The sequence below is a fragment of the Periplaneta americana genome, chromosome 11 (genome assembly GCF_040183065.1).
Source record: "Periplaneta americana isolate PAMFEO1 chromosome 11, P.americana_PAMFEO1_priV1, whole genome shotgun sequence".
NCBI classification, from domain to species: domain Eukaryota; kingdom Metazoa; phylum Arthropoda; class Insecta; order Blattodea; family Blattidae; genus Periplaneta; species Periplaneta americana.
Window position 1 is genome coordinate 1,205,001 of NC_091127.1, and position 19,960 is coordinate 1,224,960.

General features: G+C 36.0%; 2 protein-coding genes across 2 annotated transcripts in view; one reads left to right on the top strand and one right to left on the bottom strand.

Moving 5' to 3' along the window:
- Positions 1–19,960, top strand: part of LOC138708711 (uro-adherence factor A-like) — a 146,929-nt gene that overhangs the window by 5,552 nt on the left and 121,417 nt on the right. The window contains exon 3 of the mRNA XM_069838815.1: positions 2,186–2,287. Coding sequence (XP_069694916.1) covers positions 2,186–2,287 — 102 coding nt within the window. The remainder of the gene's footprint in view (positions 1–2,185; positions 2,288–19,960) is intronic.
- The window catches only part of LOC138708712 (venom carboxylesterase-6-like), a 32,781-nt gene continuing 19,193 nt past the window's right edge, over positions 6,373–19,960 (bottom strand). Inside the window, exons 3-10 of the mRNA XM_069838816.1 lie at positions 19,758–19,911; positions 19,490–19,675; positions 17,806–17,996; positions 13,907–14,072; positions 12,371–12,552; positions 10,070–10,220; positions 7,605–7,728; positions 6,373–6,736 (exon numbers count right to left, since the gene is read on the bottom strand). Of these exons, the coding sequence (XP_069694917.1) occupies positions 6,526–6,736; positions 7,605–7,728; positions 10,070–10,220; positions 12,371–12,552; positions 13,907–14,072; positions 17,806–17,996; positions 19,490–19,675; positions 19,758–19,911 (1,365 nt within the window). The 3' untranslated portion in view covers positions 6,373–6,525. The remainder of the gene's footprint in view (positions 6,737–7,604; positions 7,729–10,069; positions 10,221–12,370; positions 12,553–13,906; positions 14,073–17,805; positions 17,997–19,489; positions 19,676–19,757; positions 19,912–19,960) is intronic.

Consider the following 19,960-nt stretch of genomic DNA (forward strand, 5'->3'; position numbering starts at 1 on the left):
CTTATGGCTTATAAGTAGGGAGCGAATTTTTATGTGCTAAAAAGTACGAAAATATTTGCTAAAAATAAAAAATATATATATATATTTTAAATATGACAAAAATACCTTACTTAGCTTGGAAAAAAATGTTACTAGGTACTCACCAACCACACTTGAGTGCTAGTAGTTGGCCGAGAATTTCAGTGAACAACAAAGATCATCTCCAAATTCTCCATCACAAATACATGCCGATTATCTCTGAACAACGACTTATACTGTGAAAACGATCTTTCCACATCACAGGACGTCAGACGTGCATATTTAAAGAGAGGAAAGTCATGAACACAAACACCGTCAATTTCACATACAGGCGCACCCTCCAATACTTGAGCAACTTTACACATTTTTTTATATCCACTGTTTTTCCCAAATACTTTCTGGAATTTGTCCCTTAGTACTTGTACTTCTGAACCTGGTAATTTCCACGGCACGCACCTTCCTGTTTCAGACAACAGATTTTTGGATGTTTCGAGTTTTTTTTTATGGTGTCACACAAAAAGCTTAAATTTGCTAATAGGAAAGCCAAATCGTTTTTTTAAACAACCATCTTTCAGTATATCTTGAAGGATATCGATTGATGAAGCCCGATAACAGGAAATCGCAACAATATATATTGCCTTACTTGATAGACATGAGCGAGAGGTGAGAGATTTGTTTAAATTAAATAATGTTCGTATGCGAGCTCTTATCTGTTGTTTTTTTTATTAGGTTATTTTACGACGCTGTATCAACATCTCAGGTTATTTAGCGTCTGAATGAGATGAAGGTGATAATGACGGTGAAATGAGTCTGGGGTCCAGCACCGAAAGTTACCCAGCATTATCTGTTGTTTTTTCACAAACAAAGCGTGGAATGAAATCATCTTCAGCAACAACAAACATTCCTAATTATGTGTTGCAAGATCTCTCCTCCTTGTCCATGTTAATTTATTTTCTAATAATAACACTGATATGCTGCCTAGCAGTTCTCAGAACTTGAGGCGATACTATTACGAAAATGGATCACGGATACACACAGCGCTTAGAAACACGAAGCAACCAAGAATTCTTAAAAAGATAACGTACTTCTGAGTGATATAATTGATTTAGTTTTAAAATGTTTAAAAGTTCTTGTAAAAAATTATTTAAGTAAAAAAAACTCCAAGATTTATGTGTTTATAACAGATTTCCTGAAAATATGTATTTACATAATTTTTTTGTGAAAATATGTTTTTATGTGAAATAAAATTCAGGTTTTAAACTTGAAACTTCATGTTCGAAATTTTTAACTTTGTTAATTGTGTTTTATCATACGCAAAAATAATATTTAATTACATAAGAATCCGCTCCTTACTTATAAGGAACCCGAAGGTTCATTGCCACCCTCACATAAGCCCGCCATCGGTCCCTATCCTGTGCAAGATTAATCCTGTCTCTATCATCATATCCCACTTCCCTCAAATCCTTTTTAATATTATCCTCCCATCTACTTCTCGGCCTCTACGATAGAATTTAACATGAGAAAGTCATATCATACATTTTTCGAAAAAATAAGGTGTCTGTACCTAGTTGTGAATGGGTCAAGGCTTCACTGGATGCTATGAAAACTGAGACAATGGTTAAACCATTTAAGAATTGTGGCATTAGTCATGCACTGGATGGTGTGAGGACTCAGATTCTGATTTAGAAGAGGTTTCTAGTGATCCTTCATTTACTTCTGGAGATGAATTTCTCGGTTTTGATGAAGATTAAAAAGTATTCTTCTCAAGTTAGATTAGATATTTGATGAAAATAGGCCTACATCGTCGTTTTTCCCAGTCATTGTATTATTTATGTTATGTAATTACTATTGTGTCTTAATGCTTATACGTGAGAGGATCTGGGTTCAAATACCGTGATCCACTCTGAATTTATATAACTTGTGTTGAGTAAGCCTGTTTTCAGGGCATGATATTCCAACAATCTTCGTCATCATTCATTATAAGTGTAATGGTGACCTGTGGTGCACTCTGGATAGTCTAAGTTGTCTATGCTTCTTGACACTAGTGACACCTTTGACTACACTTGTGGAGTCTGGGTGAATAATGGCAAGTTAAGGCCCTACCATTGGACTGTGTTCGGTTTGGTTGCGATTGTGTTTGATTGCCATGGTGTTGTAATGCTCCTAGGTGGGATGTCTGGAGATAAAAGGAGTCAAGCATGCCATCTACAATGGAGAGAATCGCATCGGTCGTGAAGGTTCCTGCTGCGCGATCTCTGTCTGCAGTAAGGTAAGACAGTTCCTTAACCAGTTACTGTCATTTTCAGGTTGTTCTGTAATTATTTTTCTATTCTGTTAATTATTTTTGCCAGATTCAATAAGTCTGGTGCAAAATACAAGTAGAAGTGCAAGCAATGAACGGGAATCGAATACACTAGCTTTTGTTTTATAGAAGAGGGTAACTTCGTTTCGTAGCTCAAATATTATATTGGTGAGCTACACACACTTCGATAACAAGCCTTTGAAACTGTCTTTTCCACATGTAGGCCTATGTGAGATGAACATTGTAGGCACCTGAAAAATTATTCATTGTTAAATTCGTGCATTTGGAAGTTTCGTGAATTATTTACCTATCTAAATTAGGAACAGATAATGGGAGAATATCATTAGGTTCGTTCTAAAGGTGTGGGAGGGAAAACAGCAAGTGAAATCATGAGGATGGTATGATACAGAAATTCGGTGCAGCTGTACTGAAAGACGTTTCTAAACTGAGCATTTTTCTTTTTATGAGTGCACACTAATACCACATGTTTTGACTGAAAGTATCTGACACTGAGAAACACTTGTTTTAGATCACACTTCTACGGATGACAGTTCTTTGAAGAAAGAGTATATTTTAAGCATCATTACTTGTACTGCATTGGTATTAGTTTTGAGGGAGAGACATTACTAATTGTAGTTGTGAATTCGGTACATGATAGAAAAAAAATAACACCAATGTTTAATACAACAGAAAATATTTTAGAAAAGCAGTTAAAACTGCTACTTATCTGCACTGAATCTTCTTCTTCTTCTTCTTCTTCTTCTTCTTCTTCTTCTTCTTCTTCTTCTTCTTCTTCTTCTTCTTCTTCTTCTTCTTCCCTCCAAGTATTAGGCCAAATGGCCTGTTATGATCTCACAGTTGAATTTTCAGTCCAGCACTTCTTTGGACGACCGAGAGATCTCTTCCCGTTTGGATGCATGCGATGCAGATGATTTATCCAGTTGTTCTGATAATGTTTTACGTGATTAATTACAGGTTCTAGTTGTAATTCTTCCATTACATCTTCATTGCGTTTGTGATCTCATTTCATATATCCCCCTGTATATCTCATAAATTTCATTTAATTAGATGTTATTCTGCTTTCGTCTTTCTTCCTCAATGTCCATGCCTCACTGCTGTAACAAAGTACAGGTCTCGCCAAGGTCTTGTAAAGACGAATTCGAGTATGCCTTTGTACTAGGGAAGGTTCATAATGTTGTTAATTATTCCCATTGTTTTGGTGTATTTGGAAATTTTCTGTGAAATGTCTACTTCATCGAAAAAAGACAATGTGTATCCGAGATATGTAAAATAATTTATCCTTTCTAATAGTTTTGAATCTAAACATATTTTGCTAGGCACAGGGTATTTTCCGCAGAAGGCTATAATTTTAGTTTTTTCTTTATTGATTTTCATATCATATTTAATTCCAATTTTGTTAAAATTAAAAATTGAACGTTGTAATTCATCTTCTGAGGATGCCACCAGAGCTAAATCGTCTGCAAAAAGTAATGAATCTAGTTGTAAATGTCTATTGAGTTGTATATCTCTAATACACAAAAGCATTTAAATATAGCACCATGCAACCATACATGTCTTAATGCACATTGATACCTTTGAAGACGTGACATCATTTACAATGACCTGATAAACCTAACAGCACACTCTTTGTTTATTCTTCATGTCTTATTTCTAAGTTCTCTCTTCATCCAGTAGTGGCTTTTTATTCACTCTTAACTTGGGCTATGCACATGATTGTTGTACAGTAATCTATAAAATCTTCGATTTTTCTGCGAAAGACATTGCAATCAATTCAGTTCGATTTCATATTTAATTGCCATAGATGAACATCATCTAACTGCACCTCATTTTCCTAGCTAATCTGTACACCCTTTATTGCATACATTTTTATGGAATCTTTTATAATTAGATACATAATTTTACTTTGAATTGAATTGATTGTAATATCGTTTGCAGAAAAACTGAAAAAGATTCTTCTAGATGATGTAGGAAATTTATCATATAAACTTTTCTCTCTGTTCTGCTCCTTTTTTTTTTCTTCTTCCTTAATCTCTTTTTTTATTTTCTTGCTGGTCCTCTTTGTCTTCCTGTCCCATTCCCATCTTCTCAGAGGCTCGCTCACTCCCTATTCTCTTTCATCTTCTCCCTCTGTTCTTTAGGCCTACTGCATTTTATTATCATCTTTCTTTTCTGCGTGAGGTAACACATCTGGTTTTTTTATTTTTTGTAACCTTCACACTAATTGTGCGAACATATTGCTGTCTGCCTCTCTTACCACACTCCATTCAAATAACGTTTACTTGAGGAAGAAAATATGACAACTTTATTATATTTGTTACATTTCAATTACATTACAAAATTGAGCATACCAGTCTATTATAAATTGTCCATCAAACTAAAACTAAGAAGGATTATATGCTTAATATACTATTGGTTAAGATCTCTATATCTGCCTGAAATTGAACCATTTTTATTTTAACTGACAGAGTAGATAGAGAAATTCTTATACCAGGGTCCTTATAGTGTTGTACAGCTCGACTAAGTTAAGTCTGCGAGCCGAGAGGGGAAGTTGGAGGCAGTTCTGTAGTGAAAGGAGGCGGTAACGAGAGCAGACCAGTACAGTCTCATATGACAGCAAAGTTTTCCTACTGTGCTTCAGTTCATAGAGCGGTAACAATTTAAGACGCTTTGAAATAGACTGTACTTCTACTTCTGCTTGACAGTGAGGTTTGGCATTCTGATTGGCAAGTGTGGGCGTAGGAGAGAAAGTTTCATGAGGGGAGGGAGGCTGGGAGGCAGCGTAACTGTTGCCTTTATCTGAAGACAAGGACAAAAAATGCGTGCGCTCCGTAGTGTATTTTAAACGATGTGCACACGTTGAAATCTGAGCGTCAAGTGACCTATGTGGCAACCGTGTTTTGCCTCTACATTCCATCCCGATATCCCCACTCGCAGACTTGACTTGGACAAGCTGTATCCACAGGGGAAGAAGAAGACTTAAAATTGTTAAGCAGAATTCCAGTATCTAGTGTTAACGAAATTAACACACAAGTTTGTCCTCCATCTCTCCCGAAGTAAAAATATGTCAACAGATGTTCTTGTATTTGAAAAAAATGTTTCCAGCAAAATCTTGTGTGAAAAATTTGTATGATGATGATAGAGAGGCAGTATTGTGATGCTGCAGATAACCAATTTCGAGATTTTTGCTGGAATACACGTTTTCTCCATTTCTTGATACCGAAAAAGTAGTTTTTTGCTTACTGCCTATTTCTCTTCATGCTCTTCAGTGTACAGTATCTGTCCTCGTAGAAAATATTGAACAGATTTGATCTGTAAATGATGTACAGTACGTGAACTTATTTTTAATTAATTAAGAGCAAATGCAAATATGCCGTTTAACTCCAAAATTGTTTTAGAAAAGTACCGTGGAGAGTAAATATGTACCGGTACCAAAATTCTGAAAATTATTTCACCCCATGCTGAAGATGATACTCCTTTTCCTACATTGTCGTATACGTATGTGGTCAGAGAACTCTCACAACCTCTCTTTGTGCAATTATGTATAGAGTCAGTGGTAGTAAACAGGTATGACTAGTAGATGATTCGGAAGAGAATGTGCTCTAGTGATCTGAACAGAACCTGATGATTGTAGTGATTTCAACAGACATAAAAGAGTATAGTACCTTACATCAAGTCGTATGTTTTGTAGATGTTTTATAAAATATATAATACATTATTAGTTGAGCTGTTATTTTAATTTGTGAGAAAGAGAACTTTCCATGAAATATATCAGTGTAGTGTAGGCATTAACCTTTTACCATTTGATGTCTCGAATCTTGATTGCATAGGTGATTAGTACTTGTTGGGTCCTTTGTCAGGGAATTGCTTTTCTAAAACCTACAGACTTGTTCCTTGCTAGGGCATTGATGTAATAGCAATGATTGGAGGCGGAAGTATTCGACAGCTCTGCTTGAGCATTGCTTGGCTGTCTCACAAGTTCCACGAGTGTTTTGAATTTTGAATTTTTATTCCTGCTTTCTTTGAAGAAAACCAACTAAAATCTATTTTTTCTGTTGTGGAGATTCAGGCAGAATTTATTGCAGATGATGATGATAAAACTACAGAACTTTAGTTTCAGAAATGCTTTTAGTAGATGTACGAAAAACAAGTTTCCAAGAGATTGACCTTGATTATGGGAACATCTCTTAGAGGTCAGTGTGAGAAGCATGCAGAGGGGTGTCCACTTTGACTTGTCTTTCATTGAATGGCAGTGAGTCCCAGAAATCAGGATTTCCCAGCTTACTGCTTGATCGCATTTCGAGGTGTTTTGGTCCACCTATGTACAGATATGCGAGATCCTTGCTGTTCGGAGTTACAGGCTCCCATTTCACCCCACTCCCAGATGGAACAGGGTTTCTGAAAATAAATTAATATTTACAAGTATGTGAGCATGCAAAAACAAACGAACAAAATACACCTGCATAGACATTTTGAGGATTATAAAGGAGAATAATTATATATGAACTTGTACTAAATTCAGTATTTGATGTATTGAGTCCACTAAAAGGTAAAGATAAAGGTATCCCCGTAACACGCCATGAAGGCATTGGGGGGGCATGGAGGTAGAGCCCCATGCTTTCCATGAACTCGGCACTAGAATGAGGTGGTGTGGTCGGCACCACGCTCTGACCGCCTTTTACCTCCGGGAAAGACCCGGTACTCAGTTTTATAGGAGGCTGAGTGAACCTCGGGGCCGTTCTGAAAGTTTGGCAACGAGAAAAATCCTGTCACCACCTGGGATCGAATCCCGGACCTTCCAGTCTGTAGCCGGCTGCTCTACCAACTGAGCTACCCAGCCGATTGAGTCCACTACTTTGATAAAATACGTAAATCCTTGTGATACTGACTTGAAAACATTATGGAACTATGCACAGCAACCTACAGCAAATTTTTAATTATTAATTAATCTGAAATTGTAATGAGAGGAATTGAGAGTGATCATGATTTCAGAATTTCAGTATGAGTTTGTTTAAAGTGAATTACATGCAGAGACTTAGAAGAGTTCTTTGTCCAATGGAATAGTCATAAAGCTGCGTTTGTATGGCGAGATTTCTCACAGAAATCCAAGGAATTATGCATTCCATTTTCCACCTTATCTATATTTCTAACGTGATGAAATTCACCATCCGTGGAAAACTTGGGGATCTGGGAGTGCTGGTGGTGTCTGTTACAGGCAGTGTAGGCATTCACATTATTGTCGTAGAGATGGCCAGTTAATACGTACCCAGTGGCTGCGAAGCTCGTCCACATGTCCAGCAGCACGTTCGACATATCTCTGTCTTCTTGAGTCTCGTCAGTCTTGAAAGCGTATTCAATAGTGTAAGCCGTGTCATCTAGATGGCATGTGCCTATGAAAGGGGTCAATTTGATTAACATTCCATGGTATTCATACATGGTTACATCTAGAATATGGAACAAGTCAAAAAACTTAATACTATTATAAAATCTTAATTTATAGTCACAGTCTAGATGAAATATATACAGACGAGATTTACAATATAGTCTACTAGTACAACACAAAGTTTTAGTATCAATTTCATGAAGTGTTATTGAATGTCATGAATTCACCTACAGAATAGAAGACATGAGAAATTAGGTACTTTTTTAATTTGGCCCTAAATAATTTTATGTTTTGAGTTTCATTTTTTATATTGATAGGGAGGCTATTAAAAATTTTTACTGCCATATAACGCACTCCTTTTTGATAGCATGATAGACTTGCCGATGGAGTATGAAAGTCATGTTTTCGACGTGTATTTATGCTATGAACTGTTGAATTAGTTACAAAGTTTTCACGATTACATACGAGGAAGATTATTAATGAAAAATATACTGACAAGCCATGGGCATTATTTGTATTTTTTTTTAAATAGTCCTACATGATTCCCTAGATTTGGCACCTGCTATTATTCTAATTACTCTTTTTTGTAAGAGAAATATACTGTTACTATCTGTGGAATTTCCCCAGAATATTATTCCAAAACTCATTACCGAGTGGAAGTATGCAAAGTATATTGTTTTTAAGGTATTGATATTTACTATCTTTTGCATAGATCTAATAGCAAAACAAGCTGAATTTAGTTTGGGGGTAATTTCTTTAATATGATTTTTCCAATTTAACACATTATCGATTTTTAAGCCAAGAAATTTGGTTGTTGTTGTTTCTAATAGGGATCAATGATTAATTATTGCGCTAGAAATTTGCGACGTTGAATTTGGACAGGATTTAAATTGAATTATGTTAGTTTTGTTACAATTTAATACTAATTTATTGACTGAAAACCAGTCACATATTTTGAAGAGAATTTCCTCTGTTGAAGATTGGAATGTGTTGGAGTTATTGGCTGTAATTACTATACTTGTGTCATCTGCAAATAATGTGGGATGGAAAATTCATTTCATTCCAGAGAAAATGGCCTTTCGACCAGGTGGCTTCTTAAACGAAATGACTACAAAGGCAGGTTTCGCTGTGTTCTGCAATAAGGCATACCGTAACTAATAAATAACTAGATGAAATAATTTATTTAGAGTCAGCAGAGTCCTAATTAATTATAAATTTCATAGTATTAGTAATAATTATTAATGTCTTTTAAATATGTTGCATATAAGTTTATGAACAAATTTTTCAAGTGATGTTCCCAAAACTTGCCCCTTCCCATCTTAAATTCGTGGCTATGCCACTGGCATTGTTAGCTAAATGGCTAGTACAGATATCAACTTTCACATTGGAGACCCAATTTCAACCAAATCTGGCAAGATAAAAAACACTTTACGGACTGTTTTGCACATGGGAAATACATGTAGCTTAGAAATCTTCTTCTTCTTCTTCTTCTTCTTCTTCTTCTTCTTCTTCTTCTTCTTCTTCTTCCCTTCAAGTATTAGGCCAAATGGCCTGTTATGATCTCACAGTTGAATTTTCAATCCAGCACTTCTTTGGACGACCAAGAATCTCTTCCCGTTTGGACAATAGTGGATCATGACTTTTGGGATTCTATCTTTACGCATGCGATGCAGATGATTTACCCAGTTGTTCCAATAATGTTTTACGTGATTAATTACAGGTTCTAGTTGTAATTCTTCCATTACATCTTCATTGTGTTTGTGATCCCATATCCCGCTGTATATCTCATAAATTTCATTTCATTGGCCGTTACTCTGCTTTCGTCTTTCTTCCTCAATGTCCATGCCTCATTGCCGTAACAAAGTACAGGTCTCGCCAAGGTCTTGTGTAGGCGAATTCGAGTATGCCTTTGTACTAGGGAAAGGCAGTTTAGAAATAGAGATTTTAAATCAAATTTTGCGCGTGTTTGTTGGGAAATAGTCTAGAAATAGAGATTTTAAAATATGTGCGTTAAACCCAAAGTCCGTTAAATGAAAAGTCTACTGTAATGACAGCATTGAAACAAGTTTTCTTGGACTGCTCCTATTCACCTTGCCATATGTCAACCTTCAAATAATTCTCTCTCTCCCTCCTTTTCTTCCTCCACCCTCTCTGTCACGAACACACACACACACACTACTTTTTAATAGGGCATATTGAAAAAAAACGCACTCTCTCCTCTCTGTCCCTCCCTCCTCATCTCTTCCCAGTCCTCCCTCTAAAAATAAAACACACACACACATACACACAAAAATCTGTTAAAACAATATCTATTTGACTAGGTACTGCATCTGATCTTAGTAACTTACCATAATTTTTTGTGGATCCTGAATTAACCTCTGTAAAACTGTGCTTTCCTCTGTACCCAAATAGGTAAAAGTAGGTGGGTGCCTTGACAGTAGTTGCTTGCAGTTTTGCAGCTCTTACTGCATCCAGTAGAAAAACACGATCAGTTACCATCTGAAAATTTGAAGACTTTAGCTCTACAGGCTGTCTACTATTAACGAAAGTAACAAAAAAACAACTAATTTAAACAGTTGGTAACGAAAGTAACCAAAAAGCAACTATTTTAAGCACTTAGTAACAAAAGTAAGGAAATGTAATGAATTCAAAATACTCGAATGGTCATGGGTAATGAAATTAAGCAAATTGATGTGCTTCACTTGTGTAATGTCTGAGCTGCAGTCAGCAGTTACATATGCGAGTATAATATAGTCCACTGAACTGAAGATCAGGGAACTTAAGAAACAAGTAAGAGGACTAAAATGTGATTAATGTTTTTTTTATCGTGCTTATGAGTAATTATTAAGTTGTGGTAGACCTAATTAAAAAGTAACTAATTTTTGTAGTGTAGGCTTTCACGGCCGGAGTCTATAGATCTAGATTCATTTTCCGGGCTGAGAGGCCGTGGTCTATTGGTTGGTTTTCTACCAGACACCCTAGTCATGACGTCTACAGGAAGCCGACCCACACAGACAAATATCTGCATAAGACCTCGAATCATCATCCCGGCCAGAAACGGGCCATGATGAAAACTCTGATCAACAGAGCCAGGCGGGTAGCCAAGCCACAACACATCCAACGGGAGCTGAGCCATATATAGACAGCACTCATGGCCAATGGCTACTCAAGGCTGGAGATAAAGAGAGCCATACGACCCAAAATAACAGTCTATGCGGACACAAGAACAAGCGACTAAGAAGGGCACGGTCTTCCTACCGTATTTAAAGAATGTGACAGACCGTATCAGCAGGGTACTGAAATGACATGAAGTGGAAACGACCTTCCTGCTGACCAAGCAAATCCGGAACATGCTGAGGTCATCCAAGGACAAACGAGATAAGCTGCTGTCCGCCGGAGTTTACAGGATTCTATGTTCGTGTGGGAAGGTCTACATCGGTACTACACAGCGGAACGTCAGGACAAGACTGACAGAACATAATAGGAATTGCCGCCTAGGACAGATCGACAAATCGGCAGTGGCAGCACATGCCTATCAAGAGGGCGATCACAACATACGATTCAAGGACACGGACATCTTGAGCACGACGACGCACTTCTTCCCCCGTCTACATAGAGAAGCGATCGAAATATATAAACATAACAACAACTTTAATCGCAAGGAAGAAGGCGTAAAGCTAAACAAGTGTTGGTACCCGGTCCTAAACAGAACAGATATGAAGCCACTACAACAAAAGGACGGAACCCAGAACAGGAGCAGTGAACAAAGCGGCGTGGACCGCAGCGACAACAGGCCTCGGCCCACTAGTTGCACTATAAATACGCCCACACAACCAGCCACAGGATCAGTTGCCTCAAGTACGCCGAGAAGAGTTTTGCGACCTCGGATACCACTCCACTGAAGATGTCTGCCGCAGTTGCAGACGAAACGTCTCGTAGAAAACCAACCGACAGACGACGGCCTCTCAGCCCGGAAAATGAATCTATAACTAATTTTTGTTTCTCATTTTAGTAGACATACTCTATTTACATTCAATTTGAAAAATTATCTTCTCAGTGAGTAATAATAGATTTTAAAGTCACATATTTTTTTAAATTTTCTTTCACTTTCCCATGATAGGGAGTAGATCTGTTTGGTATGTTTTGCAGTGTTAAAAGAAAAGAAATTAATTACGAGATCTTTTACTGAAATATACAAAATGTCATGCTGTCTCTCTGCCATTGTATAGTGGTTTCTCATAATGTTCATAATCAGTATTTACAAGTCCGTTCATCCAGGCAGCAGTATAGAGGGGGGGGGGAGGGGGAGAAACATTTTCAAATTTAAATTAGATTTAAAACATGAAGAAGCAACCTATTATTAGCATTGCAATTGAGACACTGGAAGGAAAATATTGTTTGGCTATACCGACAATGCAGTTCAAATTGACTAGCAATTTTTCAAAGAAATTGTAAACCTGCTGTTTTCAACATAATAACTAGAATTATTACGTCATTTCTGTAGGGATAAATGTCATTTGCCATATGACTGCAAAGTAGAAATCTAGAAATAGACTTCACTATTTTTACGTGTACATTATTAGCTATGTATTATCTCTCATCAACTCCTTTGTTTTCTTTTAGAAATGAGCTAGTACTTTTCATCATACCTTAACAATTTCGTTGATTTTCTCAGAAAGAGGTTTGTCCTTGAAGTAATGTTGACGAATACGCTCTGCAACTTCCTTTTTTCTTTCCTCAGGAACAGTGTAATTATAGTCCAAAATGTTTGGAATATACTCATTGAATCTGCGATCCAGTTCTTCGACAGTATTTTCATTTGCAATCCAGTCTGTCTCAAAATAAAATAAAATTATTGTATCTATTTCATCATCTTTATTTGTGAAGTAGGCCTATATTAATTCTCCATTTCATAATATTTATCTGAAGGTTATGTTGGCTTCAATTTTTCAAATTTATGAAGAAATATCTAAATTCTAATAACCCTATAGTTTCTAATATAATATAGCAAAATTCTGTGTTTGAAAACGTAATAGATACAGTTTTAGGTAACTCAGCCAAAAGAAAATATATGACAGATAGTTAGCAAAGTATATGTATGCCTTTGTATTCAACAGTCCAGGCTTGTAGTGTCTTGTGCAAAATGCAGTGAAGTCGTGCTGCTTAGTGATGTGTTACAGAATGTCATTCTGTTTCTTATATTTGCTTAGATGTACTTAATGGAAGTGCAAAATTCAGCATTGGAAGGAATAGAAATAAAATGTCATTCCATAACCATTGTTATATGCATGGGTGCTTGACAACAGCTTAGTTTAAGTGAGGACTTTGACCTCTTTCTTGGTATGAGGGTGTCTTTAGAATTTGTTTGGAAGGTGGGGGAACTTTCACCATTCCTGGACAATAGGATGTTGTGTCCCCAATATGGTTCGGAAGCGATGTACTACAGTAGACAGTATTTTTAACAAAAAGATTGCAAGAATGCACGCTGCGTCCATAATTTTCGTCATTTACACTCCCCACCTGGAAGTGAAGAGTAACAAAAGTGAAGAGTGGAACAAGGAGGTGGAGAATGAAGGCACTGACATGGACCACCTCTGATTGAAAAACATTGTAAATTGTCATTAAAATCTATAGTTTTCCCTTAAAATTTCACTTTGTTGCATGCTCTTTTCCTTTATCTTAGTCAAATTCCAGGAAATTGCCTCCTCTCTCCGACATTTGCAGGGCAGTTATTGAAACAAGCTGACTAATTTTTAAGAAGTTGTGGTGCGAGTACGGTGAATAATATTTAAATGTCATTTTCTTTTAATTTTAAGTCATTTTCCCATTATTGTAAGGGCATTTTATTGATCATTTTAAGTAGATTTTAGGTCATCAACATCCACCCCCCCCTCCCCCCTAGTTATGATCAATCTGAGATTTTTTGCAAATTCTTCTGTAATTTTAGTCAAATTATATTATTTATTGTAAATATCAGTAAGCCATGACATGACAAAATACTGATAAAGAAAAGTAAATAAACTTATTTTCTTATTATTTCTTTGTGTAATAATTGTCTAAAATTGAGGTACTTCTGTTGTTGTAATGATATATCAGTAGCCCTGTACTAGAAAAGTCTTGTTTTCTCTAAATGTGAACCGCTGCTTAGTCTATATGTAAGATTGATGTTATCCAATTGCACAAACCTCCTGCTGGCACCAGGCCGTCCTCAGTTGTGACACTCGTAATCCACGGTACATTTTCAATATCACCCTCCAGCAGATGGTCAATTGGATGCTTACTGAGAAATGGATTAGGTCCAGCTTTCTCAATTGTTGGAGCAAATGGAGAAAATGGGTTGTACATCCATACCTAAAAATAAGCAAATAAGAATATGACATGTTTTAAAGAATAATTAATTTTCATTTTTGGAAATTGAACTAAACCAGAAACCCATCTCGTTTTAGTCATACAATTTACTTAATTTTCATTAGTTCTAAATCATAGATTTTTTTTTGTTTCAACTTTCATTAAGTTATGTTTGTGACCCTAAATGACATTAATTGTACAGTTATTCCGAGGAAATTTTTCCGGTGTTTCTGTCAGCTGGTCCCACCCCACTACCAGTGCTGTTTGCATCTGCACATCACCGGACTAAAACTTACATACTGTGTTATATCGATAACATTCACTATCTTATGTGATACACAATTCGCATCACTGTAACAAATTTCCATTCACACACATCAGTTCCTCTGCACTAATAGACGAATATCTGTTCCAATGTTTTCTTTAAGTTCCTCCACCATTTGAGGATTAGTTACATACTTTTTATTTTTATTTATTTATTTACTCTGGTGGAGTTAAGGCCATCAGGCCTTCTCTTCCACACCACCGCAAATGTAATACAACTACAAGAAAAATTGTACATCACCATGCAAATTAATCTAATATAATAACGTGTGACAAAAAGAAAATAATAATAAAAAAAAAATTGCACATAACCTACCAGTAGAAGTTGAGGATAACACAAATTAATATAACATATTAAGGAGTTATGCAAAAAATACTAAAGATAAAAACACCAGCATAAATCTAGCAACTTCACAGCAATGGATTCCATGGGATAAAACATACTTTTCTAGTTTAATTTTAAACTGTGACAGTTTCCGATAATTCCTAACATCACCAGGTAACAAATTCCAGAGGCGAGGCAATACTGTAATGTAGGATGGTGAGTAGAGGGAAGTTCTGTGAAAAAGAAGAGATTGATGCTGATTTCGTGAAGTAGTGAGGAACTGAAGGCGTGAAGACAAGTAATTTGGAGTAGATTTATGTTAAATTTTGTATAGAAGTGAAAGAGCGTGTATGATTCTTTGTTCCTTTAGATGAGCTCAAGAAACCGTGTTACATGGTGAATTTTAGAGTATTACAGACGAGTGTTATACATACATTAGGAACACATTGCAATCTCTCATTTAAATTAGAACTTAAATTTGTTAACATGGAATCACAGAATGTGGCACCACAAGTGTCTGTATAAGATACTTTTTAATTTACAGGATGTCTGACTCAAGCCGTTCATAAATTGTTTAGGCATCACGCACAACACAACTAGGGGTGGACACTTTCCGTCGTTGAAATTCTCTAACTCTCAGTGCTTGTATTTTAGTTTTAATAATAATTGAAAACAGCTAAAATGATAAATGGATTGCCTGATTAATGTATTGATTCATACAATGTGTTTGAGTAAGAAACATTCATTTTTAATACACGATTCTTAGAGTAATGGGTTCTATGAATATTTCGACTGCCTGTGATGGTTTGATCGCCTGTTCTTCTTTTCGTATTCTTTAATGTCGAACTCTGATAGCAGGTGATGCTAGTTAAAGATGGAAACGTGTAAGCGATGAAACTTCTCATGAACTGGAATGTTCCACAGCAGGAGCTGCCTCCGGTAATCATGAGCTGATATATGGGATTTTAAAAGAGTATATCCAGCAATGAAGAACGAGTTTAAACCCCATGAGCTAGATTTCACAGTTTAGCAAATAATTGCTACCAGTTAAGGGATTTGCTGGAGTGAAATTATTTGGATCTTCTGGAATGTGAGATTTTTTTAATGATAAACAATGGAAGACTCATTTCATTGTCTAGATCATACATCTTTTAATGATAAACAATGGAAGACTCATTTCATTGTCTAGATCATACATCTTTTAATGATAAACAATGGATCTCATTTCATTGTCTAGATCATACATCTTTTAATGATAAACAATGGAAGACTCATTTCATTGTCTAGATCATACATCTTTTAATGATAAACAATGGAAGACTCATTTCATTGTCTAGATCATACATCTTTTAATGATAAACAATGGAAGACTCATTTCATTGTCTAGATCATACATCTTTTAATGATAAACAATGGAAGACTCATTTCATTGTCTAGATCATACAGGGGCACAATTTTCGGTTACGTGAGGCACTCGAGTTGAAATAGTTTGTTTACTAGGAGAGGAGACTGCAGAGTAGGATGGGAAATATAAACTGCTGTGACCTGCGTCACCTTATCGTAATCGCTAAGGCGGTCAGTGGCGAATTATTAGGAAAGCGCTTGGTTAATGTGAGAGACTCGAAAACTTTTATTCAATTTGGCAGCTTTAATCATAAACCTCTTTACTGTTTCTCCGTAGCTGAATTGATTTAAATCACAGGTGAGAAATTGCATAACTAGCCAATAATATTCCATCACGTTGTCTACGTTTATTTTCTTGAATATTCTGGCATTTCTCAAGATTACTTAATAGATTTGCACGTTCTCGACCTAAAATAATTTCAGAAAATCATATTTCATTTTCTACGCACATTTGATATTTTTTTTTTTATAAATTTCTTTTGGAAATAATACGTACAAACAACATTTAATTCCTCGTACCTTTTAATGCAGCGTGTTTAAGGTATAATGTCGTATTTAGTATACTATGCAAATGTTAAAATCATAAATTTTCTTCGGAATAGTACGAAAAATAACATTTAATTAGTCTTACCTTCTAATTCAGCATGTTCTTTATGACATAAGGAGTAATGTCGTTGTATATTAAATTTATTAATGCCTAATGGGATTTTCGAGCATAACATACATCGTATGTTCTCCCCTTCGAAACAGCAAAAAAACTCTTCCTCCCATTTCTCTTGAAATAATTGTTTTCTAACGCGTACACACTGCTTTGATAATGCCATTATGTCACCACTGATATTGCTTATGAAACTGATATAGAACCTGCCCACGCCTAGGAACTGCGTGAAGGAGGAACGGGGACTGTGAAGATGATGTCACTCAGAGTGATAAGCTCTGTGAAGGTCAGTGGGTCACAAATTCTCAAGTGAGGCACGATGCCCATCTCTGGTCTAGATGATGTTTAGAGGGACAGTGGTTTTTTTTCTCAGGCAAGTTTAGTAATATATTTATGTAAGTGTTGGGAGGGAAACGTGACCATGTGCCCTTATGGGGCGGCTGCCACTGGTGTGAATATGAATGTAGGTACGTATAACTGGAACAAATTAAACTAGTACATTTAAAAGCAGCATAAATACTGCAACTTGCCTTATAATCTTTGGCACCCATTTTTACAGGCTGCAGAATTAATTATTATGATTATAAGTCAGCGTTTTTTAACGTTTGGTTTGCACACATTTTGAAGTGTTTCGCATTTTACTATTTGAACTACTGTACTATTCAGTTGTTTTCTCGTGTGAAAATCGAGGTTATGGTTTGAATGTTATAGAAAATGCACTTAATGTCCACTTGTATAGACATGTGATGCAGCCATCGTTAGCGGCCAGTTTTCATTAGTTCAAGCACGAAAAATCGTAATTTTCTGTTGACTACACTTTGTGTAGCTTAATTTTGAAGTTAGTGTGCCAAACAGATGGCAAGAATGGAAAATATCGAGCTTCGTGCTGTCATATGATATTTCGTTAAAAAGGGAAAAGGGAATGAATGAGCCCAACAGAAATTAAAGTAGACATGGATGCTACACTGTAGCTCCAGTGTTTTCGACTGGGAAGAAATGCTGTTGTGTTTATTTGTAATTCTCACCTGGAAATTCCAATATTGCTTCACTATATGATGAGAAGGACGTTGACGCAAACAGTCAACCAATATTTCGGTAGTTTCTGTACTGCAGCCTACAAGTTCACCCAGTTTCTTTGCTTTGTTTAGACCTTCTTCCATCAATGCCCACGAAACCAGAGTAGTTCCACTTTGAGCAATGCCACCCTTGAAGAGACCTAGGAGTAACAAATTTGACATACATATTAATGACTTGTTAATAAATTGTAAACTATTCCCACATAATAATAATAATAATAATAATAATAATAATAATAATAATAATAATAATAATAATAATAATGAATAATAATAATAATAATAATAACAACAACAGCAACAATAATAATGGTTTTATGTAACGTGACAGAGTTAAGGCCATAGGGCCTTCTCTAACACTGTAAAATTACTAATGAGGTAAAAGTGTTAGAAATAATAGATAGAAGTATTTGTACATGTGCTTACATCCATGTGTGTAGCATACATCTCTTATTAATTGAATTCAGAGAATAATTTACAAAGAGGATTATATACATTAAATAAAATATTAAAAGATTTTGGGATTGAAATTTCAGCACAAAAATCAAAAGTAATGGCATTTTTAGGACAAGACCCAGTCAGAAGTAAGATAGTACACAATAACCAATGCCTCGAACAAGTACAAAATTTCAATTATCTGGGTTGTGAAATATCTTATCAAAATGAAAAAGATGTGAACAAGAAAATTACCAAATTTACACAAATTCTAGGAATAATAAACAATACATTAAAAGCTAAATGAGTACAAAAATCTACAAGAATAAAAATGTATAATACACTAGCATTACCCTCCCTTTTATACAGAAGCGAGATTTGGACATTAAAGAAAAAAGACATGAACAGAATCAAAGCAACGGAAATGAAATTTTTCAGGAGGACAGCAGGATACTCTTTTAGACCGAAAAAGGAATGAAGAAATTTTAGAACAATTTGAAGTAGAGTCAGTAGAAGAAAAAATCAGCAGATACAAATTCAATTGGCTAGATCATGTAAGAAGAATGGAAAATTCAAGAATTCCAAAAATTATGATGCAGTCAGTATAAACCTAGAGGACATCGTCGACCAGGAAGACCTTTTAGAAGACTGCTAGATAGGGCCGAAACAGGTCTACAGAGGCCTAATTTGTGAAGGATGATGATGATGATGATGATGATGATGATGATGATGATTAATTGAATTGCTGATGCGAAAACATTATGTTCCATGTATTAGGTAAAAGTAAGTCTACAGTCTTAACTTACTATGATTACAAATATAGTAACAGAAATATGATTTAATATCTATATGTTAATAAAACTAAACTTGAGCTGTTCCTTGAACCTCTGGCGTGCTGTGAAGTATTTGGAAAAAGCCAATCTGAGTTTAGATTGTTTTGTGATGTTTGATATCTTGGCCAGCAATCTTCTTGAGGCATCCTTATCAATTTTTTAATATTGCAGCTAGGTCAGTTTTTTAATCTCAAACTATATGCTGTTCCTTTTTCTTTATTTTTTGGGGGGGGGGGGCGGTCAGTGTAAGCCTAAGTGCTTGGATCCATTTTGGGTCTGGCCCTCAAAAGGCCACCTAGCCAATAATAGTACGGAAGGTTAAAATTAAGTACATGGTAGAATTCACTATAAGTGATTTTCCTTACCTCTGGACATAGGTGACATGTAATGGAAATGCACAGCGACGCCTCCGGCAGAAGTTCCCGTCAGAGTAATGCTGTTGGGATTTCCTCCAAACTTTGCGATATTTTCCTTCACCCATTGAAGAGCCATCGTCTGGTCCTTCATCCCCATGTTGCCAGGAACCACTTCATCCTCCGTCTCAAGGAAGCCTGGAATTCACAGTTAGAGAAGCACTGTTACACATTAGCTGTAATTTAATTTGGATATTTGTGTGTTAATCTTTTAACTCACCAAGTGCGCCAAGTCTGTAGTTAATGGTGACCCAGATTATGTCCCTGTCCATGAGAATTTCTGGTCCGAACTCATGTCCCCAGCCATACATGAAGGCACCGCTGTGTATGTTGAAGAGCACATCCAGATTGGGGTTAGATGCACCAGTAGGGAGCTGTAAAACAGCATATTCTGGGTGTGGGTGATGGTATACAGTCGTATGA